The sequence below is a fragment of the Salpingoeca rosetta genome (genome assembly GCF_000188695.1).
Source record: "Salpingoeca rosetta unplaced genomic scaffold supercont1.11, whole genome shotgun sequence".
NCBI classification, from domain to species: domain Eukaryota; class Choanoflagellata; order Craspedida; family Salpingoecidae; genus Salpingoeca; species Salpingoeca rosetta.
In genome coordinates, this window is record NW_004754923.1 from 1,456,833 (window position 1) to 1,474,238 (window position 17,406).

At 56.0% G+C, this 17,406-nt stretch overlaps 5 protein-coding genes across 5 annotated transcripts in view; 2 read left to right on the plus strand and 3 right to left on the minus strand.

Moving 5' to 3' along the window:
- Window positions 1-2,179, minus strand: part of PTSG_05025 (uncharacterized protein) — a 9,255-nt gene extending 7,076 nt beyond the window's left edge. The window contains exons 1-9 of the mRNA XM_004994283.1: window positions 2,151-2,179; window positions 1,864-1,912; window positions 1,626-1,726; window positions 1,363-1,445; window positions 1,129-1,203; window positions 942-1,022; window positions 708-800; window positions 244-349; window positions 1-47 (exon numbers count right to left, since the gene is read on the minus strand). The exon at window positions 1-47 is cut by the window's left edge and continues 75 nt beyond it. Of these exons, the coding sequence (XP_004994340.1) occupies window positions 1-47; window positions 244-349; window positions 708-800; window positions 942-1,022; window positions 1,129-1,203; window positions 1,363-1,445; window positions 1,626-1,726; window positions 1,864-1,912; window positions 2,151-2,169 (654 nt within the window). The 5' untranslated portion in view covers window positions 2,170-2,179. The remainder of the gene's footprint in view (window positions 48-243; window positions 350-707; window positions 801-941; window positions 1,023-1,128; window positions 1,204-1,362; window positions 1,446-1,625; window positions 1,727-1,863; window positions 1,913-2,150) is intronic.
- Window positions 2,180-2,210: 31 nt separating this feature from the next.
- Window positions 2,211-4,558, plus strand: PTSG_05026 (lariat debranching enzyme; the record flags this gene model as incomplete). Its single annotated transcript, XM_004994284.1, has 9 exons — window positions 2,211-2,260; window positions 2,471-2,587; window positions 2,802-2,894; window positions 3,052-3,131; window positions 3,380-3,486; window positions 3,742-3,809; window positions 3,952-4,052; window positions 4,213-4,256; window positions 4,539-4,558. The coding sequence occupies exons 1-9, from the start codon at window positions 2,255-2,257 to the stop codon at window positions 4,556-4,558; spliced, it is 636 nt and encodes a 211-aa protein (XP_004994341.1). The 5' UTR covers window positions 2,211-2,254.
- A 16-nt stretch (window positions 4,559-4,574) lies between these two features.
- On the minus strand, window positions 4,575-5,386 carry PTSG_05027 (uncharacterized protein; the record flags this gene model as incomplete). Its single annotated transcript, XM_004994285.1, has 3 exons — window positions 5,145-5,386; window positions 4,855-4,972; window positions 4,575-4,673 (listed from the first exon to the last, which is right to left on the minus strand). Exons 1-3 carry the CDS (start codon window positions 5,354-5,356, stop codon window positions 4,575-4,577), a joined length of 429 nt encoding a protein of 142 aa, XP_004994342.1. The 5' UTR covers window positions 5,357-5,386.
- A 184-nt stretch (window positions 5,387-5,570) lies between these two features.
- Window positions 5,571-8,954, minus strand: PTSG_05028 (BTB domain containing 10). Its single transcript, XM_004994286.1, has 7 exons — window positions 8,841-8,954; window positions 8,371-8,541; window positions 7,552-8,147; window positions 6,990-7,331; window positions 6,650-6,759; window positions 6,346-6,513; window positions 5,571-6,119 (listed from the first exon to the last, which is right to left on the minus strand). The coding sequence occupies exons 1-7, from the start codon at window positions 8,922-8,924 to the stop codon at window positions 5,983-5,985; spliced, it is 1,608 nt and encodes a 535-aa protein (XP_004994343.1). The 5' UTR covers window positions 8,925-8,954; the 3' UTR covers window positions 5,571-5,982.
- Window positions 8,955-9,074: 120 nt separating this feature from the next.
- PTSG_05029 (uncharacterized protein) lies at window positions 9,075-17,274 on the plus strand. The gene is made up of 15 exons (XM_004994287.1): window positions 9,075-9,347; window positions 9,687-9,939; window positions 10,180-10,247; window positions 10,483-12,635; window positions 12,878-13,038; window positions 13,228-13,301; window positions 13,475-13,766; window positions 13,940-14,051; window positions 14,086-14,698; window positions 14,956-15,783; window positions 16,043-16,178; window positions 16,367-16,419; window positions 16,586-16,642; window positions 16,876-16,929; window positions 17,068-17,274. The coding sequence occupies exons 1-15, from the start codon at window positions 9,225-9,227 to the stop codon at window positions 17,161-17,163; spliced, it is 5,073 nt and encodes a 1,690-aa protein (XP_004994344.1). The 5' UTR covers window positions 9,075-9,224; the 3' UTR covers window positions 17,164-17,274.
- Window positions 17,275-17,406: the final 132 nt, after the last annotated feature.

Genomic DNA, 17,406 nt, shown 5'->3' on the forward strand with positions numbered 1-17,406 from the left:
CGTCATGCACGCGCGCAGCCCCGATATGAGCTCCTCCCGCGTCACCCCTGATGATGGTGGCGGTGGTGGTGGTGGGTTGTGGTGGCGGTGATGATGAGGAGGAGAAGGATGGTGGGGGGAGAGTTGTGGTTGGTCGTGACGACGTCTGAGATACATCGACATGGCAGCGTAGTGTTGTGCACACACACACACACACACACACACACACACACACACACACACACACACACACACAATACACACCGTAAGGGTCGTTGGGCGGGGGTGTGAATGTGATTGGGAAGTAGCAGGACGACGCCTCAAAGAGATCATCGACGTAGCGTGAGATTGGGAACGTGGACGCAACAAACTGCAATCATCACCATCATCATTGGTGGTGGTCATGGTGTTGTTGTTGTTGTTGTTGTTGTTGTTGTTGTTGTTGTTGTTGTTGTTGTTGTTGTTGTTGTTGGAAGAGGTGAGAACACAAGAGTGGTCTGCAAGGAACATGAAGTTGGGGAGCGGAAGAAACACTTAAAACACAAAACGTGTGCACAAGCGCATGCACTTGCACTTGTACTTGCACACACATGAATGCATGCACACAACACATGAATGCATGCACACAACACATGAATGCATGCACACAACACATGAATGCATGCACACAACACATGAATGCATGCACACACACACACACACAAGAAGGCGTGCACGTGTGCGCGGACCGGAACGAGGCGGAAGACGAGGACGAGGCAGCGCGGGTCCTTTTCGCCATCAAATTGCTGGAGAAACCCGCCAACAAACTCCTCCCCCATTGTCTGCACACATGCACGCACGCAAGGACGGTAAATAGCAGGTACATGGTGTTGATGTTTCACACCGTGGACAGACGGACGAACTGACGGGCGGACAGACACACACACACACACACACACACACGCAGACAAACAGCATCGTACCCTGCTGAGGTAAGCGCCAAACTTGTCCAAGAGCTCTGAGATGAGCTGGAACACGAGGAGGCGGATGGTCAAGGCCTGTGCCTGCAAGCAACAACAAGTGTGATGTCGCGTGATGAGGATGGCAGAACTGGCGGTAGCAGTCATTGTTTGATGCACCGTGTGCGTGTGCGTAAGACACTGTGTGTACCTGAACAAACAGCTTCTGGAAGAGCGCTTTGCACATGGTGGCCGCCTGCTCCTTGCTGATGGCAGACGCTTTCACCTGACACGCGGCGCGCGTGTACGTGAGAGGGCAGAGTGAGGGAGAGTGAGGGTGAGAGACAGATGTGGTCTATCATCACATGGTGTGTCAGGTTTAGCAAAGGCAAGAAGGTGCATAAACTATGCGCATGTGTGTTTGGTGGTGGGTATTGGTTCTCACCAGAGCGAGGAGCCCCCTGAGGCATGGGGTGGTGCTTGGATGGTCATCCAGCCGATCACACAGAAACTGCAGCAGCACAGGCACTAAAGATGGGTAGCATCGGCAAGGTGGCGATGTGAATTGCGTGAGTAGTGCGAGCAGTGTAAGCAGTGTGAATTTTGATGATGTCGAACGAACGCGAAGAGTGGGGCACCGCCGCTTGCTCAGTGCAGTTCAAACCAGGGCAATCACTCACACGCACTCTCACCAACACATACACATACCTGCTGATGTGAGCTCCTCCTTCTCAGTCTGCACCATTAGGTCAACAAGGGCCTGGGTGCCCTTGGTCCGAAGTGGACCATTCGTGGACGTCAAGAGCGGCCTGTGTGTGACAACAGAGCGTGAGGTGATCGGAGGAAGGAACAAAACCGACAGCAGGATATCCACAGCGAAAGGCACAACTTTTTCTTGGGGGGGGGTGGGCGGAACAAGATAGGTTTCCCCTTCTTCCAACCGCACCCGAGCTCTGAGACGGCATCGGTCAAGGGCACCTTGCCCTCCGAAAGGCCTGCAAATGGAGAGGTGGGGGTGTGTGAGCCAGTGCGGGTGTGCGTGTATCGTGTTGTGCTGTCTGTGTCTCCCTTGTCTCTACACGCACACACACACACACACACAGACAGTCGCGCGCACACACAGACAGTCGCACACACAGACAGTCGCGCGCACACACACACAGACAGTCGCACACACACACATACACACACACACACACACACACACACACACACACACACACACAGTCGCACGTTGCAGCACGTCGTCCATGGTTGCCGATAACAGAGGGAAAATATGGTGATTCTTCCCAACTTACCTTGAACCAGAACAACAGAGCCAACAAGAAGCAAGCAAGATGCTGGTTGGTGGTAACTCTGCGCCCACGATGCACCACCGCTCCCGCGCGTGTTGTTATTGGTGTTGGCTGCTTGTTGTGTCCATCGTTCTGTGTGCGCATGCTGTGGTCATGGTGTGTGTGTGTGTCGCACGCATCACCCTTCCTGGAGCAGCTCTCACGCGCGGCTCACACCTCTTGTCTCGCGTGCTCGTGCCACGTACACAACACAACCAGATTGCGGTGGAAGGCTGCTGCCACGGCGAGCTGGACAACATCTATGCGTCGCTGCAGGATGCGGAGCGGCAGACGGGGCAGCGCGTCGACCTCCTGCTCTGCTGCGGCGATTTCCAGGTGGGTGTCGGTAGCTCAATGGGCATGGTGAAGCAAATGCGTGCATGTGGTTGCGTGTATGTCGTGTATGTGGTGTGTGTGGTGTGTGTGGTGTGTGTGTGTGTGCTTGTGTGCTTGTGTGCATGGCGCGTTTACATCACCACTACTCACACTCGTGCTGTGCATGATGTCTATGATCTGTGCTCCCTCTTTCGTTTATGTGTGCCTTTTCAAGGCGGTGCGCAACCAGGCCGATCTCTCAACAATGGCTTGCCCAGACAAGTACAAGAGTATGCGAACCTTCTACAAGTACTACAAGGGCGAGAAGGTGCGTGTGCGCGTGTGCGCCGATGCACGTGTTCATCGTTCGGTCTAGTGTGCAGCTGAGAAGTGCATCTCACATTGTCCACCATACTATGTTGCGTGCGCGCCACTTGCCTCCTTTATCACCCACACCGCCTTTGCTCCCCTTCTCCTGTTCACAGAAAGCGCCTGTGCTGACTATCTTCATTGGCGGCAACCACGAGGCGAGCAACCACATGTGGGAGCTCCCTTACGGCGGATGGTAAGTCGCTCACAGAGAGACTGGGCCTGAGCCATCGTGTGTACGCCTGTGGGGTGTTTCTTGGTGGCGGTATTCTTTGATCTGTGTTGCCCGTGTAGTTTGGGATGTCCGTGTTGTCTGTGTTGTCTGTATCACGTCTTTGGCTGTACCATTGGCATCGTGATGGCCCAACATGCATTCAAGCCACTCACTCGACTTACCCTTGCCACTCTACATCATCCCCTGCGATCACATCACTCGTTCACCAGGGTGGCGCCCAACATCTACTATCTTGGGTTTGGCGGCGTGGTGACTGTGAACGGCGTGCGAATTGGCGGGCTGAGCGGCATCTTCAACCACCGCCATTACCATCTCGGTCGGTTTGTTGGTTTGCTCCACTTGTGGAAAGAAGGGGGTGTTGGGTGTTGCCCTTCGTCGCTGTGCCTACTGTGCCTGCTGTGGTCACGCGTAGCGGGTGCTCTGTATTTGCATGCACACACCTTAAAGCGGGCAAGCAGGCCCTCACTGTGTGTGTGTGCGTGTGTGTGTGTGCGTATGTATGTACGTATGTATGTATGTGTGTGTGTGTGTGTGTGTGTGTGTGTGTGTGTGTGTGTGTGTGTGTTTGCAGGCCATTCCGAGATGCCGCCGTTCACATCGGGTTCGCAGCGGAGCATCTACCACGTCCGCGAATTCGACGTAATCACCGCAATCGCGTTGCCTGAACCAATGACCACTTGCTTGTCGGTTTGTGCATGTGTGTGTGTGCATATGTGTGTGTGATGGATGTGCGTTGACACTGGGAGCACCACAACCTCAACCACCGCCACTGTGATTGCAGGTGTTTCAGCTGAAGCAGCTGTCCCGGCCTGTGGATGTGTTTCTCTCGCACGATTGGCCATCGCGCATCGCCCATCACGGCGACACAAACGCCCTCATCAGGTGTGTGTGTGTGTGTGTGTGTGTGTGTGTGTGTGTGTGTGTGTGTGTGTGTGTGTGTGTGTGTGTGTGTGTGGTCATGATGCTCCCTTGACGATTGCTTGCTGGACTGTTCCCTTCCTCAGTCATTCATTCGCTCGTTCTTGCACACATGTGTGAGCAGACGGAAGCCGTTCCTCAAGGACGAAATCTACAACGAAACGCTTGGTATTGCCGTTGCTGCTGCGTCGTGCCATCACCACACACCGTGTGCACATGTGGCGGCCCATACTTGCGTCCACTTTTTCTCACCTTTTCACTCACGTACATGCTCACATCACACACATTCACACACACACACACACACATCCATACACACACGCATCCACACACACACACACACACACACACACACACACACACACACACACACACACACACACACACACACACACACACACACACACACACACACACACACACACACACACACACACATTCACAACACAGCAGCACACAAACAAGTGTGAGGACGCCGCAGAAGACTCACGTGGTGGGAGAGGAGAACCAAATCTGTTTGTTGGGGGTCTGCTTGTTGATGACATAAGTGCCATGCTCGTCCAGCGCCAGCGTCAGCACACCATTCTGCATGACAGCAACAGCAACACGGTGAGGCGGACGAGTATGCATACACAGACACAGACATAAGTACAGACAGACAAAGACACAGACACAGACATAGGTACGCATACATCAACATACATGGACACACACGCATACGAACACCAACGCGAACGTCCATATTCACGCACACCCACACACACACCGATAGCGAGACGTCGTAGTTCTCTGAGCCCGTGGCACCGTCAATCAAGTCCTCGAATGTGTCGTGCATGGCATCCAACCACGCGTCCGCCAGCTTGTGATACTCGGGTGTTGTCAGTCTGCGGCGGTCGCAGCACCAGGATGGCAGAAGAGAGCCACATGAAGCGAACGCAGTGATACACGGAGAACATTACGCACGAAGCAGATGCAGTCACACACTAAAAACACACACACACACACACGCACACACACACACACACATACACACACACATACACAGAGCACGCTTACGTGGAAGAGAGGCGAATGGCACGCAAGACACTTGTGCAGGGTGTTGTTGTCCTGCGTTGGAGGAGGGAGGGGTGCGCTGCAGAAGCCGGCATTGCTGCCAGCAACCTTGTGCTCCTCAGCTGACGACCTACCAGCCGCGTCCGCGCCCCTGCCCTCGCCACCCGACTCAGCAACACTGCCGCTCGTGACGCCGCTCGTCCACCACTCATCATCGTCTGTCTGCTGCTGTTGTTGACTTGACGTGCAAGAAAGAAATTAATGACGACTTTCAAGGCAGGCGCTTGAGCGCTGCTTTTGTGACAGACACACACATACACACACACACACACACACACACACACACACACACACACACACACACACACACACACACACACACACACACACACACACAGCTCCGTTCTCTTTTGCCAACTTCCACAGCCGTGTGCCAGTATGTCGTTTACATGCATAACAGAAAGGACTACCCACGAAATAAGATGCTTGTCACATGCACTCAGCCGCATGCACATGCATACACACGTGTACACGAGCATACGTTACATGCACACACACACACAATGCATATGCATGTAAGTGCAGCCAAGCAAACGGGACGCTATGCAGCACGCAGCTGATGGCTGCCTGACTTAATGTTAGGGATCACATAACAGATAACACAAACCAGTCTCTGAGAAAGTATACAAGGGGGCCTTTGACTACGTGTGTAGGAGCAAGAAAGCGGGGGAAAGGAACACCTGAGGAAGGGATGATGCATGTGCGTTGGCTTCGATCACATGCGACACCAAAATCATGTGCAATCATGCATGTCTACAACAAACTTGTCCACAGTCTCGCGTCACGAGGTCATGATGGTCGAGAGGACGTTGGCGGATGTGTTTGTGCGGACGTATTGGAAGTCGACGTGGCGCGACTTGTGCTCCTCCTTCTCCCACGACGCCTTGATGAAGGGGCTCTGGTCATAGAAATACTCAACTGCGCGCGCGCGCGCGCGCGCGCGTGTGTGTGTGTGTGTGTGTGTGTGTGTGTGTGTGTGTTGTGCATGAGGAGGTGATGGAGCCACAAAATAGACACTCGCCGCAACACGGCTACATGCATCACCGACCCCACCAAACACATTCCCCTCACCGTTTCCCTCACGCTCCCTCCCTCTCCCTCCCTCTCCCTCCCTCTCCCTCACCTCTCCCTCCCTCACCCTCACCCTCGAGCTTCTCGTCATTTGATCCGATGCGCGTGCGTTCAACGAATGTGGGGAATCCCTCGATGCCAAGCTTGATCTTCTTCAGGCCTTTGTCCTTCAGCAGCTGCCGCGCAATGTTGCGATTCTCGTACGAGAACAGAAACCGGTTCAGCGCAGTGTCGTACACAACTGCAGCGGGTGGTGGTGGTGTTGTTGTGTTGTGTGTCTGTGTGTGAGCTGGAACAAGCTGGGGCGGAAACGAGGGGTGCAGGCCGGAAATGGCGCAGCAAACACACACACACACACACACATGCATGAACAAGACCTTTTGCAAGCTGCTCGCCGAGGCTCGGTGGCAGGTCTTCGTCCCACTCCACCGTCTGCTCGCTGCGGAGAACGACAATGTGGCACTTTCGGTCGCCAATCTCAGCACACCTGATGATGCAACACACAACAACGCAGCCGTGTTCAGGTCACACAGACGTGCAGCCGCACAAGCACACACACACACACACACGCACGCACACAGACGCACACACACACACACACACACACACACACACACACACACACACACACACACACACACACACACACACACACACACACACACACACACACACACACACACACACACACACACGCACGCACAAGACTGCACTGACTTTGCCATTGCCGGGAGGAGGCTGTGCTTGAGAAAGGCCTCGAACTGGCGGATGGCACCCTTGTTTGAAAGCTCGTGCAGCAGCTTGCCCACGTTGTCGCAGTCAATGGACGTGTGGTTGAAGGGGATGAGGAAGAAGTTGCATGCCTCGTGCAGCTCCGAGACAGGCGTGGTGGCCGGGCACTCCACCTTGCCTGTCCGGTAATACTTGATGATGGCGGAAAACGCGTCCGCCGAGACGGGGCAGTCGATGACGTAATCGCCACGCTCGTTGACACGGCTGCGCTCGAGCGAGCTGGAGAACATGCGGCTCAGCATCGTGTCGGGATGGCGGTTGAAGATGCTAAACGGTGGACATGACGCACACAGAAAGCAGCACAGTGGTGACAAGCATGAGGATACGCGCGTGTGCGTGCGTGTGTGTGTGTGTTTGTGTGTGTGTGTGTGAGTGTTTGTGTGTGTGTGGTGTAATGCTATGCACACACATCCAGATGCAAGTGCATCGGAGAGACACAAGTTCAATACACAAGGCGAGTGCATGCTTCAAATTGAGAGGAGCGTACAGCGGGTCCACGACGAAGCGCCTGCCGCCGACGACTATGGACACCTCGCGCTCGCGTTTCCTTCGCTCCTCTTCCTCAACCTTCTTGGTCTGCTCAGCTCCATCACCGGTACCATCACTGCCCACCCCGGCACCATCGGCCTTGTCAGGTGCCGCTTGCGGCAGGCCAGATACTGCTGTGGGCAGTGCTACTGTGCCGCTGCGTGTATGCTGTGTGCGTTGCCGTTGTTGGTGTTGCTGTGTGGCGCTGTCACTGTCATCCTGCCAGTTGCCGGATGGGGAACCAGGCGATGTGGGGGTTACAGTTCCATCATCGCCAACAAGAGTTGTATCATCATTGTCATCGTCGTCGTCGTCGTCGTCGTTGTTAATGCTGAGACCATGATGGCCGCGATGTGTGCCATCTCGGCGCTGGTCCTGGTCAAGCGACCTGCTTGACGAGAGGCCCGGCCTGGAGGTAGGGGTTACTGTGCCGTGCACGTTGACGCGTGACCGTCCGCGCCGGTTTGTTTCCGAGGTGAACGAGCTTGAGCGGCGGCGGGCGGCGGCCGGGCTGCTGCTGCGGCGCGCCGACGACCGCCGCGACATGCTCGGCGACTGTCGTAAAGAGCAGCGGAGGAAGGGTGAATGTGTGTGAGCGTGCATTTGTGTTCGTGTGTGTGTGTGTGTGTATGTGTGTGTGTATGTGTGTGTGTGTGTGTGCGTGTGTGTGTGTGTGTGTGTGTGCATGTGTGTGTGCATGTGTGTATGAGTATGCGTGTCCGTGACGAGAAATGTAAACATTTAAATGAATGCAGAGGAGGCGCGTGCATGCACGCACCATGGGTGGGCTCCTGATTTCCACAACGTCTGCTGCGGAGGAGGTTGGTGTTCTTCTCGTGGAGGATTCATCGCGTTGCATGCGCCGGCGCGTTGACGGTGGTGGGGATGCCGCGCGTGCGAACGACGCCGGAATCGTCACCGTGTCTGACCCTTCCTGAACTTGCAGCACCTAGTGTGTGTGTGTGCGCATATGTGTGTGTGTGTGTGTGTGTGTGATGTGAGATGGTTGGGAGGGGGTGAGGCTTCCTTGTGCGTGGCCGTGGCCGTGGCGTTGCACATTCAAAACAAACAGAGCTGCACGACATGATATCTCTCAACACAAATACGAACAACAACAACACCAAATACACAAATACACAAATACACAAATACACAAATACAAATACACAAATACACAAATACACACACACACACACACGCACACACACACACACACACACACACACACACACACACACACACACACACCGTGGAAGGGGAGACTGGTGTCTGTTCCAGGATGTGCGACAAGCTCGTGTCGCTGTCGGTCTGCACCACTCGAACGTCCGTCATAGTCGTGGTGGTGTGGTTTGGCTGACTCCACGAACTACTTTAAATGCTGTTGAGTGCCCACATATTCGCTCAAAACAAGTCTGTACGTGTTTGAAGGAAGTCTCTGAAACGGCGCTCCTGCCTGCCGCCGCTCGCTCAAACGCGTCCAAACGAACAAGGCAAGAAGCGAGGCAAGAAGCGAGGCAACAAGGCAAGCCACCTCGCCTCTTGCCTTTCCTTGTGCACGGTTCCTCCAGCGCGGTTGTGCACTGCATTCCCCCCACCAACAGCGCAGCCGATGCAGACCAAAGGAGGACCATCATGGCACAGCGACAGCCAGTGCGACACACACAACAACAGCAGCAGCAACAACAGCAGCAGCCTGCTCGGTACTCTGCCCATGCTGCCTCGCGTTTCCTTCAAATGAGAAAGCTGCAGTCCAAGGTGTGAGTGAGAGTGTGTTTGTTTGCTGTTGTTGTTGTGGTTGTTGTTGTTGTTGTTGTTGTTGTTGTTGTTGTTGTTGTTGTTGTTGTTGTTGTTGTTGTTGTTGTTGTTGTTGTTGTTGTTGTTGTTGTTGTTGTTGTTGTTGTTGTTGTTGTTGTTGTTGTTGTTGTTGTTGTTGTTGTTGAAGTTGGTTGATTGCCAGTTGCCGTCTCTTGGCGTCGCTCTTGGCGTCTCTCTTGACGTCTCTCTTGACGTCTCTCTTGACGTCTCTGTTGTCGCGTGTTGTTGTGTTTGAGCGCGATTCGCTCAAAGAAGACACGCGCCCTGCAATGCAAACAGTTCCATGACTATGGCGGAAGCAGCTTCGCGGCTCTTCACACCAACGTTGGCAGCAAATCCATTTCCTCTGGCTTTGCCAGCCGTGACACGCCTGCGCCTCGCACCTACAATCCGGCATCCACCGCCAGCACTTCAGACAATCACACGTCCCCAGCAGCATATTCTGCCTCTGCTTCTACACCTACATCCGCTGTCGCTGGCGTATTTTCTCCGTCGTCGCTCCTGGGCACCACGAGCGTCGCCAACGAAAGGGGTAATTGCACGTGTGTGTGTATGCATGTGTGTGTATGTGTGTGCGTGTGTGTGTCTGTGTGTGTGTATGCGTGTGTGTGGGTGTGTGTGCGTGCGTGCGTGTGTGTGTGTGTGTGTGCAATGTTGATGTCGATGCGCTGTGGAGCTGTGAGTAGCCTTGCAAACACTGATCAGAGCATACACATTCACACATTCACACGTACACACGCACATTCAAACACATTTCGCCGTGCACCATCAGCCTTTGACACATCACCAAGCAAGCTCGCGCGCGTCTCATCCCTCCATGTCCGGCGTGTCTGTCGAAAGGTGTGCGTTGCATGTATGAGGCCGCACACTGGAACACTTGCGCACTGATGCAGTGGAGGTGGTTTGCCTGAGCTGAAGTCTTCCTGTTCCCATGCACTCATACGCTCATCCACTCACACAACCCCCCCCCCACACACACACACACACAACAACACACATGCACTCACACAACCCCCCCCCCCACACACACACACACGCGCACACACACACACACACGCATACAACATTCGCACAGACACTGCCGACGACGACAACACCGCAGCGGCGGCGCCGGCAGCAGCGGTTCAGCTTGAAGGAGCTGCAGCAAGGAAGCACGGGCACCTCATCGTCCCTCATGGCAGCTGGTGCTAATGCAGCCGCCACAAGCACGAGCAGCGAAAGCGACCACTTTGTGCAGCAGCATTCATCCTCCCACGCAAGCCATCACCCCCACCATGAACACCACCGCCATCGCCACCATCGCCACCACAACAAACACGGAATCGGCAACGACGACGACGATGATGATGATTTTACAGACCATGACGGTGGTCGTGGTGTTCATGGGGTTGCACAGCGGGGGCATGCGAGCAGGAAGAAGCACAAGGTCAAGAAGAGGAGGAAGAGGGGAAAGGAGAAGGAGGACAAGCGGGCACGAAGGAAGCGAAGAACGGAGAAGGAACGCCGCAAGCGAGAGCACACGCTACAGGAAGCAGAACAGCGGCGCAAAGCCAAGCTGGCACTCGACACGACAGAGACGAGCGACAGCGACGCCGATGACAATAACGACGACGATGAGGAGGTGATGCCACATGTCCTCGGACCAGCAGCAGCAGCAGCAACAGCACTGAAAACCCGCGGAGAAGAAGACCATGACAGCGACGAAGGGGAAGCCAAGGCGACTGCTGCTGATGGTCGTCCTGGTGGTGGCTCTGCTTCCATGGATCTCAGAGACGACGATGATGATGACAAAGGCAGTGACGCCAACAATGACAACAACGACAACGCTAATGGCGTGGCAGCGCAAGATGAGGTGTCGCTGCTGGACATTCCGTCCGATGACCGGAGGACGAGCAAACATGGCCGCAGCAGCTGTGGCAATAAGGGCAGTGGTGTTGAGGAGAAGACGTTTTCGAGTCCAAACGCACGCACACGCCGGCGAACAAGACGGCGACGCACGCGTGGACCCATCGGCGGTAACGACGACAATGGCGACAACACCGGGTCCCGCGCTGGCCGCGGCGATGGCGGTCGCCGTGTGTCGACACGTCACAAGAGTGGTAGCGACCGCAAGCAGGTGAGGGCGCCGACCAGCCCTCGCCTGCGCCGCCACCACCAGCGAACAGCGGGCGGGCTCGTGTTTGACCTGAACGGCATTATTACACCCAGTGCCGGCGGTGCCGGTGGGGGTGGGGTTGGGTTCCGTGGCCGGGGTGGGCGACGCAGCGATCGCACACACGCGCAGCTGCACCTGGACCTGTCTCCTCCCGGACACGCCCGCGACAGCGCTGATGATGATGATGGTGATGATGGGGGTGACCATGGTGGTAAGAGTGGGAGCGAGGATGGTATTTACGGTCGGCATGCAGCGGCACGGCAGACAACGGTAGCGCAAAAGACGAAGAGCACCCATGAACAGCAGCAACAGCACCACACGCATCCCACACTTGCCAGCACGCGTGCACAGACTGCCAAGGATGGCAAGGATGGCAAGAAGAACGGCAACGAGGGTGACAATGATGACGATGATGATGATGATGATGATGATGATGATGACGGTGATGATGACGATGATGACACTGGACGCTACTCCCCCTCGTTTTCCTCGTCCCTGTCATCATCGCCACATGGGCGGAACACCACCACCGCCGCCGTCGCTGCCACTCGCGCACCGCTGCGCCGCGTTCGCCGTCGCCGTAACCGCCGCCGCGTCGACAACAGCGTGAACGCGCCGGCACCAGCCCAGCCGTCAACCACCTCGTTGTCCTCATCATCATCATCGCCTTCATCATCATCATCATCATCATCATCCTCCTCCTCGTCTCCATCGTCATCGTGCCCGACGTCCCCGTCATCCCCATCATCGCTGACATCCTCCGTCAGCTCACTGTCGCCGCAGCCACGACGGCACCCTGCGCACAACGCAGGCGCGAGTCATCGCGGCGATGCTGGCGGCGGTGATGATGGTGATGGCGGTGGCGGTGGGTTGAGGCGAAAGCGCCACAAGCCACACACGGATGCAGAGCACGGCCGCGCTGCCAATGCGGGGCATGGTGGTGCTGATGCTTGTGGTGGCACCACTGAACCGCACTTGTGGACGACTTTTAGCACCGACTTGCCGATGGATGGACAGGATTTCGTGTCCACTTCTCCGCCAATGGCTCGCGGAAAGGCTGGCCCAACACAGCGGTACGTGTGTGTGTATGTGTGTGTGTATGCGCGCGCGTGTGTGTGTGTGTGTGTTTTGGTTGCACATTGGGTATGATGTTGTTACACCACTACAAAATCAACGTGATTCAGCACACTCGCCTGCCGAACTTCCTTCCTTCTGCAACTCGCCTCACATTTCCGCCTGTTGAATGGCTTGGTACACGTTGGCTCGCTTTTTTTTTTTTTTTGCTCGCCTGTCCTGTCATTTTTCACCTATGCAGTCCTCCCATCCGCCCCTGGGTCGTGACGCAATCGGATGTGCCAGAGATACTTCGTGGCCCTCCCCTTCAGCCCTGGCAGGCAACCTGCACTGGACACTTGGTCCCATACACCTTTGTCTTCCACGCCCGCCGCCGCGAATTGTACATGGTCGACCACTCCGGTATGCGCTCGCGCGCATGTGTGTGTGTGTGTGTGTGTGTGTGTGTGTGTGTGTGTGTGTGTGTGTGTGTGTGTGTGTGTGTGTGTGTGTGTGTGTGTGGTTGCATGTGCTTGCATGCGGCGCGCAACTTCTGGGGCGAGCGTGCATGGTCATGACCACCTTACCCTCGTGCATTCACTGGGTCGACAGGCACGCGGTTTGTGGTGTTTCGCGCCCGAGGCAGGAACCAGTTCTTCTCCACGGGAAATCAAATCGCCATCAAGGTGAGGACGGTGCACAAGCAGTTACACACCACGCCATTGTCACATGCACATGCACGCACACATGCACACATACCCATGTCCACACGCACGTTCAATTCACACATACACGCACACACGAACACTTTTGTTTATCCCATTGTGCTCATGCGTGGATCCTGCATCCCCTCAACCAGTCGTGTCGTGTTGGGGAGCTTGAGGACGTGGCGGTGATTCTGCGGCGGACGCAGCTCGGGCAGTGCGCGGCGTCGCTCGTTGCGCTGTGCCCGCCCGACGACGCCAACGATACGGACGGGTACGGGGGCAGCACGTTTGGCGATGGCGATGACGGCCACCGCCAGTCCATGGAACACGCAGCCAACCGCGGTGGCGGTGTTGACAACCACAATACCAACAGCAACATCCGCGATGACAGCCATGACAAGGACACCAGCAATGACAGCAGCCGTGGTCATGGACCCAACACAGGTACCACGACAGTCGTCAGTGCTGCCTCACAGATGCATGGGAACACCACCACCGCCGCTGCTGACGCTGACGCTGCTGCTGTCGCCTCTTCTTGCTGTGCAGTGGCGGTCACGAGCGATCACGACCGCAGCGTTCCAAACACATTCTCACCAACGTTCCTCTCCCCAGCAGAGCAGGATGGTGGTGGCAACAACAACAACAACAACAACAACAACAACAACAACAACAACAACAACAACAACAACAACAACAACAACAGCAACAACAACAATGGCACCAAATTGCGTGCAGGAGGCAATGGGGGCGAGAAGCGAATCAGCGCCAGCAACCCCATCACGCTGTCGCTTCCCCGCCCAGCAGGGAACGTGTTCAGTCAAATTGGTGTTCTCCGCAACACCACCAACACCATTGGCGGCGCCCCCGTGATGGATACGAACGGCAACGGCGGTGCAAGTGCAAGTGCAAGCGGGCTGCAGCAGCTGAAGCGACGTCTTCGTCGCGCGCGCTCTGCTGGCGTACCTGGCGTTGGCGCCCGTGATGGCAGTGCCACCACCGCCCATCACCACCTCAACCACCAGCAACATCGCATCATCGTGTCGTCGTCAACATCGCCGTTTGCGGGCGGGTTTGCACGGCGAGCAGCAGCAGCAACAGCAGCGGAGATGGACGACATTGAGGGCAGCGGGTCGCAGCACTCGGCCCTGGCCCTTGCACTGTCGCCGCGACCCGACGGTCACCACCGCACCACTGCCGCCAGGACTGCCGCCACAACGGCTGCTGCTGCTGCTGCTGCTGCTGCTGCTGCTGGTGGTCGAGATGGTGGCCGTGGTGGGATTCGCGTGGAGCGGATTGACTCGATTACGCCGAGCGAGGCCGCTGATGAGGACTTGGCGTCACAGCAGCACTCCATCCCGCACCCGGGCGCCGAACAGGTGTGTGTGTGTGTGTGTGTGTGTGTGTGACTGTGTGTGTTTGTGTCTGTGTGCGACTGTGTGTGTGTGTGCGTGTCTGTGTGTGCGTGTCTGTGTCTGTGCTTGTGCATCTCCTACTCACGCACATGCACACACACTCATAATCCCCTCTCTCTTCCTCTCCTTTCTACCTCCCTCTCCCTATGCGTGGAGTTGCCGTTCACTCACAACCAACCCCACCTGTTGGTCCTCCTGCTCGCCTTGTGCGTTTTGTGCAGCTGAGTTTTGAGTGCCTGATGAAGTTTGTGCAGAGCCTGTGGGACTGCGCTGATGACAACGCCACAGACAAAGAGGACAACGACACGGACAAACACGATGAAGTGGAGGGAGATGCGAGCAACGTGGCTTCGGTGCAACCAACAGCAGCAGCAGCAGCCGTGACCACAACACCAACGCTCGATGACGACGGCGATGACGACGACAGTGACGGTGATGGTGACGATGGTGATGGTGATGGTGATACGCATGCGCAGCAGCAGTTGGCGCTAGGACAGGAGCACCGCGTTGCTGACAACAACAGTGATGGGCAGCAAGCAGGGGACAGGCATGAAGACACTGTTGCACGAACAGCGACACCCGCCGACGACCACGACGGTGGTGAGGATGGCCGTGCCTCGTTGATGGTGGGTGGTGCGTCGCATCAAGTGCAGGGGAACAGCGGCCTGGAGATTTCGGGCCAGGTGGGCAACGAAGACGACGATGACGACGGAGATGATGAAGGAGAGCAGTGTGATGATGGTGATGGTGGTGTTCGAGGTGGTGGTGGTGGTGGGGAAGCGAAGGACGGTGAGGGTGAGCAGGCAAAGGCAAACGGCGGCAAGGACGGACATGACCCTGGCGATAATTGTGGCGGTGCTAACGCCAATCACAATGACGATGACAATGACGATGACGATGACGATGACGGTGTCGGCGGTGTTCCTGGCGAGGATGAGGCACGGGCGGCGGTTGAGCGGCTGATCGGCGATGTCAAGGACCTCTCTGTCCGCAGTCCAAAATGGCGGGACGACTTTCTCCACGCCCTGCGCTCCCGACCCCAGCTCATCGTGCGTGCTTTGTGTCTGCGTGTATGAGTGTGTGCATGTGAGTGTGTGTGTGTGTGTCTGTGTGTGTTTATGTTTGTGTCCGCGCGCGCGTGTGTGTGTGTTTGTGTCTATCTGCGTGTGTTTGTGGTTGTGTGTGTATTTGTCTGTGTCTGTGTTCAAATATGATTGATGCCTTTGTTTTTGTTTTTTTTTTTGTTTCGCATCAGTGATAATCATGGCCATGCCCTCCCTTCTTTGTCTGCTGCCACCGCGCGTGCAGGTGTCGCGTGCGCCAGACCACAGCCCCGTGTGCACGGCGTGTGGCGCTGCCTGCACGCAGTCGTGGAACTTTATGCTTGGCGGCCACGAGTACCGCCGCCACAACCTCTCCCTCAAGGCGTCCCCAGAACACTCGGGTGCGCTTGCGTTTGCGATGTGTTGGTTGTGTTGGTTGGTTGGTTGGTTGGTTGTGGTTGTTTCGTTGTTGGTTGTGTGATGGGCTGTTTGGTGAGCTGTTTCGCTGCAGTACGCACCGATGCTTCCACATCATCCCACTGTATCCCTTGCCCTTTGTCATCCAATTTCCATCATCATCATACAACAGGCAACGCGTTCCGGTCCTTTGTCGTCGGGCGCTCCTGCTACCGACGAGCCCAGGTGCACGCACACACACATACATACACACATACATACACACATACACACACATACACACACACACATACACGCACATGCTCTCCCTGTCTGTGGTCGCCGACCTCCAATCTTCCCTCACTGCTCGCATACCCGTTGTTTGACTCGTGCGCATGTGTTGCATCTGTAGTTGTATCACCAACTCCACCACTTTGCCCACGCCGTGAGCCAAGACTGCAAGAAACAGGCAAGATACAAAGCTTGTGCAGGCCCTGTGTGCGTGACTGACGTGACGCGCGACATCCTCGCCAACTCCTATGACAATCTCACCCCTCTGTGTGTGTGTGTGCGTGTCTGTGTCTGTGTCTGTGTCTGTGTCTGTGTCTGTGTGCGTGTCTGTGTCTGTGTGTGTGTGTGTGTGTGTGTGTGTGTGTGTGTGTGTGTGTGTGTGTGTGTGTGTGTGTGTGTGTGTGTGGACAGGTGCTGCCGGCGCCGCCATCATCCATCCGCGCCGGCCGCGCTGCCCGCCGCTGGGTACGAGATGCAAATGTGCATGGAGAAAGGAGTGGCGTGTGCAGTGCATGTGATACACCGACAACTTGTGATGACCGTCTGCTCCGCTCAACTTGGTTCACATGTATGTGTGCTGTTCCCTGTTGGTGGTGTTTGCAGGCGTCGTGGGCCAAGGTCGTGCAAGCAAAGCTGTGCAATTTACTCAAGCAGGCGGAGCGCTACAACTCGCGAACGGCCATCAATCAGACATGCTAAGGAGGTGGAGAGGGTCTCGGTCTAGTTTTTGTCGTTTGTCCGATGTTCCTCCCAAGGCGTACCCGTGTTCATGCTCGTACACACACACACACACACACACACACACACACACACACACACACACACACGCACGCACACACACACACACACACACGCACACACACACACGCACACACACACACACACATGACTGTACAAGCAATATTTCCTGTTTTGCTTCCAACTGCTGTCCATACGCGTTTG

What these genes read in the sequence shown, in the direction of transcription:
- PTSG_05028 (XM_004994286.1), bottom strand. Translation starts at nt 8,924, where the DNA reads ATGACGGACGTTCGAGTGGTGCAGACCGACAGCGACACGAGCTTGTCG. An exon ending in CACCAGTCTCCCCTTCCACG is followed by an intron (nt 8,542 to 8,840) that starts GTGTGTGTGTGT and finishes CACACACACTAG; the next exon opens with GTGCTGCAAGTTCAGGAAGG. An exon ending in CTCCTCCCGGCAATGGCAAA is followed by an intron (nt 6,760 to 6,989) that starts GTCAGTGCAGTC and finishes TTGCATCATCAG; the next exon opens with GTGTGCTGAGATTGGCGACC.
- PTSG_05029 (XM_004994287.1), top strand. Translation starts at nt 9,225, where the DNA reads ATGGCACAGCGACAGCCAGTGCGACACACACAACAACAGCAGCAGCAA. An exon ending in GTACATGGTCGACCACTCCG is followed by an intron (nt 13,039 to 13,227) that starts GTATGCGCTCGC and finishes CTGGGTCGACAG; the next exon opens with GCACGCGGTTTGTGGTGTTT. An exon ending in GCCGCGCTGCCCGCCGCTGG is followed by an intron (nt 16,930 to 17,067) that starts GTACGAGATGCA and finishes TGGTGTTTGCAG; the next exon opens with GCGTCGTGGGCCAAGGTCGT.